Source organism: Quercus robur, chromosome 9 (assembly GCF_932294415.1).
Source record: "Quercus robur chromosome 9, dhQueRobu3.1, whole genome shotgun sequence".
Lineage (NCBI taxonomy): Eukaryota > Viridiplantae > Streptophyta > Magnoliopsida > Fagales > Fagaceae > Quercus > Quercus robur.
In genome coordinates, this window is record NC_065542.1 from 46,520,165 (window position 1) to 46,523,851 (window position 3,687).

The 3,687-nt window shown below is 34.1% G+C and overlaps 1 protein-coding gene across 1 annotated transcript; it reads left to right on the forward strand.

Annotated features, from left to right (window-relative positions):
* Window positions 1-1,458: 1,458 nt before the first annotated feature.
* LOC126701114 (aspartic proteinase CDR1-like) lies at window positions 1,459-2,748 on the forward strand. Its single transcript, XM_050399249.1, has one exon. The coding sequence runs from the start codon at window positions 1,459-1,461 to the stop codon at window positions 2,746-2,748; it is 1,290 nt and encodes a 429-aa protein (XP_050255206.1).
* The last annotated feature ends 939 nt before the right edge of the window (window positions 2,749-3,687 follow it).

The following is a 3,687-nucleotide window of genomic DNA, read 5'->3' on the forward strand; positions in this document are numbered from 1 at the left end:
CCAATGTAAGGACTTTATATATGTGATCTTGACTGCTAGCCATTGGGGTGTTAATGCCTCTCTTTTGTAACGCCCCTAGCTCAATTATGGGGCTTTTATTAGGCTCCAACGGTTTGTTCTGCTGGTTTCGTAACTGCCCAGGTTATTTGCTGGCACCATTCACTTGCTGGCACCATTGAATGACTTTCCTTTCCTCGTCGGTGGTGGCTTGTTCGTCGTCAAGGGTGACCTCGTCACTAGGTTGACCTCGTCAAGGTAATACGTTCTCATCACTCCCATCAATTAGTATTTAAAAGAGTATTTAAAGGAGCTTATAGTGGATATTTATTATAAAAGTGAAAAAAATTCCTTGGATCCTTTAAAAAAAAAAAAAAAAAGACATGTCAACACTTTAAAACCTCTTAGCTTTTGTTCACCATTAAAGCATTAACTAAAAGGACAATGCTTTAAGAGCATGTTTGGTAGATTGTAATAGACAATATAATGTAGTAGTTATTTCTATAATTTAACAATTTTTTTAGTTTGGTTATATTTTTGTTACAGGGATTATTTTTATTATGAACAGTTATTCTTCAAATGAAAATACTAAGTATTTTAATACACATACAGGAAGAGGAGAGAAAGTCTTAAAGAAACTGACGATGGTGTATATTGGAAAATGAGTGTGAATTAAATAAGTTTAAAGTCTATGATGTATATCTAAGAGTTAGGCTATTTTTGTTCGACACTACTGTCAATTTCTTTAAAATCTTCTCCTCTCTCCCAATGTGTGTGTGTGTTAAAATATTTAGTATTCTCAAAAGAAAAAATAGTGGGTTAATCTCCACAGATGAAAATGAGTGTGAGTTAAAGATGTTTAAAACTTGTGCTATGTATTTAAGAGTTAGGTCCTTTTGGATATACACCACTATCAGTTTCTTTAAGACCTTATTTTTAAAATTTATATATTTTCAAGTAAACAATTTTTCCATATACACATTACAATTATAAAAATAAAAAAATGGTATAAAATAACTTATCTTTCTCACTAGATTAAATATATATATATATATATTTAAGGAAATATTATTATATAAGTAAAATATTTTAAAATAAATTAAAAATTTTATTCTAATATTACAACGCACATCCAAACTTATGAACATTTTTAATTATTCCATTACAACACAATTTATTCCCAATGATAAAAATTAAAATTTCTATTGTAATCCTCAATATATATACCAAACATGCCTAAATTATAAGAACCGCATTCTATATATCAATAAGAAAATTTGTCCACATTTTAATTTTTTAAATTTTAATTATTTTCGGTGGGAAGAAAGTTAAGTAATCCTAAACGTTGTGGGAGTATGTCTATGGATCTAGAACATTTGTGTCTATATAAGAACAGTATACAACAAAGGAGAAGACATATTCATAATACTTAGTTGAGACCAGAGCAATATTGTTGTAGCCATGGCTGTTCTTTTCAATCTCTTTATTCTTTCTTGCTTCACTTTGCTATGCTTCACTATTAATACTACATCCTTAGCCACCACTAGTCCCACTATCACAATACTAAAGCGATTAGTCACCCAACTTATTCACCATAAGTCGGTTTACTCTCCATACTACAACCCTAAGGACACCATAGCAGACCGAGCTAGGCATGCCATAGACAGTTCAAATGCTCGTTTTGACTACATATGGAAGGAGATTCAAGGGGTTTCTCTAGAAACAGATGATGTGCGCTCTAGTGCTATTCCTGAGACTAATCATCACGGATTTATGGCAAATATATCCATTGGTTCACCTCCTGTTCCACAACTACTAACTATGGACACAGGCAGTAGTCTATCGTGGACTCAGTGTCAGCCTTGCATGCACTGTTTTACCCAAGCTCTTCCAATTTTTAATCCACCCCAGTCAGCCAGGTATAGATTATTACCATGTTCGTCTCCCATTTGCCATCAAGCTCCTAGTATGATTTGTCTAGCTTCACGTTGCGAATTCGAACTACAATACGGTGACGGCACCGTTGTATCTGGGTATTTGGGCACTGAAAAGATCACCTTTGAGACTTCTGATGAAGGAATAACGTCGGTACCTAATTTAGTTGTTGGTTGTGCATATGACGTGGGTGGTAATTGGCGTACTAATGGTGGCCAAAGTAGCGGAGTACTTGGTCTTGGTGCTCAGATGACATCATTGGTGAAACAACTGGGTTCTAAATTCTCCTACTGCTTTGGTTCTATATGGAATCTTCAATATAGTCATAATCATTTGATTATTGGAGATGGAGCAAGAATAGAAGGCCCTTCTACCCCAATTACAATTTTTGGTGGCTACTACTATGTAACCTTAGAAAGCATTAGCGTGGGTGAGAAAAAGCTAGATATTTCGCCTAAATTGTTTGAAGTGACTAAACAGGGCACAGATGGAGTCATTATTGATTCAGGTTCAACACTTACTTATCTACCAAAAGCTGCGTTCAATCCACTTAAAGATGAAGTACTGAGCTTGATGGATGGCTTGGTACAATTTGTCGGAACGCTCCAATCAAGTCCTTGCTTCAGTGGGTTTATTGATCGTGACCTTGTTGGGTTTCCAGTAGTTGCCTTTACCTTTGCAAATGGGGTTGACTTGGCTTTAGATGAAAAGAGCTTTTTTTACCCAAGCAGAGTCAAAAAGCTTTTGCATGGCTATGGTTCCGAGTACTGCCGCCGACTTGACATTAATTGGAGTATTGGCTCAACAAAGTTATAATATTGCCTATGACCTTGTTGAGAATACAGTTTCCATACAACGGATTGACTGTGCACTCTTAGAGTGAGATGTTATTTATATTTCAAAATTTTTGAAAGTTTCTATGATAAGATCTTATTTTTCTTTACTTTTGATATTTGAGGGAATTGGTATTTTTTTTTTTTTTTTTTTTTTTTTATAAGAGGGCTGCTGATTCCATTAAACAGAAATCAAATCGGTTAGGAGTACAACATTGAGGTGTGAAGAAAAATTCTCCATCCACATCAAAAAACCTGGCTACAAAATTGCTTGTATAACATGTGTATGAAAGAATCTAAGTGTTTGACAAGTCTCTCCAATCAACTTTGCTTCAGAAATCAAATTAATTACCATAGGTGGCCATAGAAAAATCTGCATTCTTTAGAGAATTGATGACAAATCTGGAGTCGCCTTCAAGAATAGCTAAGGAGAAACTAATTTCGGAGGCAAAGCTCAAAGCTCTCATTGCTGCTAGTGCTTCCACTTCGGCAATAGAATTGGTTTTGGGGGGGGTGGTGGGGGAGGGGAGGGGGTCAATTTCTAGGATAAGGAGGTGATGGCTTGCCCGTTAGGGGGAGTTGGTAATTAAGTCAAACTAGATAATTTCTTGTATGATACGCAGATACTTTGCAAATTAATTTGAGACAAATTTTATGTTTTTTTAAGACCTATTTATCATACTCATTTTGATGTGTAATATTTATGTTTTACCAAAATATTTTTAAATGCTTTGAAACTCAATTTTCTTAATTCATATGTTATAAAAAAAAAAAAAAAAAATTAAAATGTCATAGAATTGGTTTCCTAATATTGAGTAGAATTGATGTACTAATCAAAATTTTTGAAGTTGGAATAGTCAAGTTTTTCGACATTTGTTGCAGACTATCATATTATATTATTTGTAAAATTTATTTTTAAAAC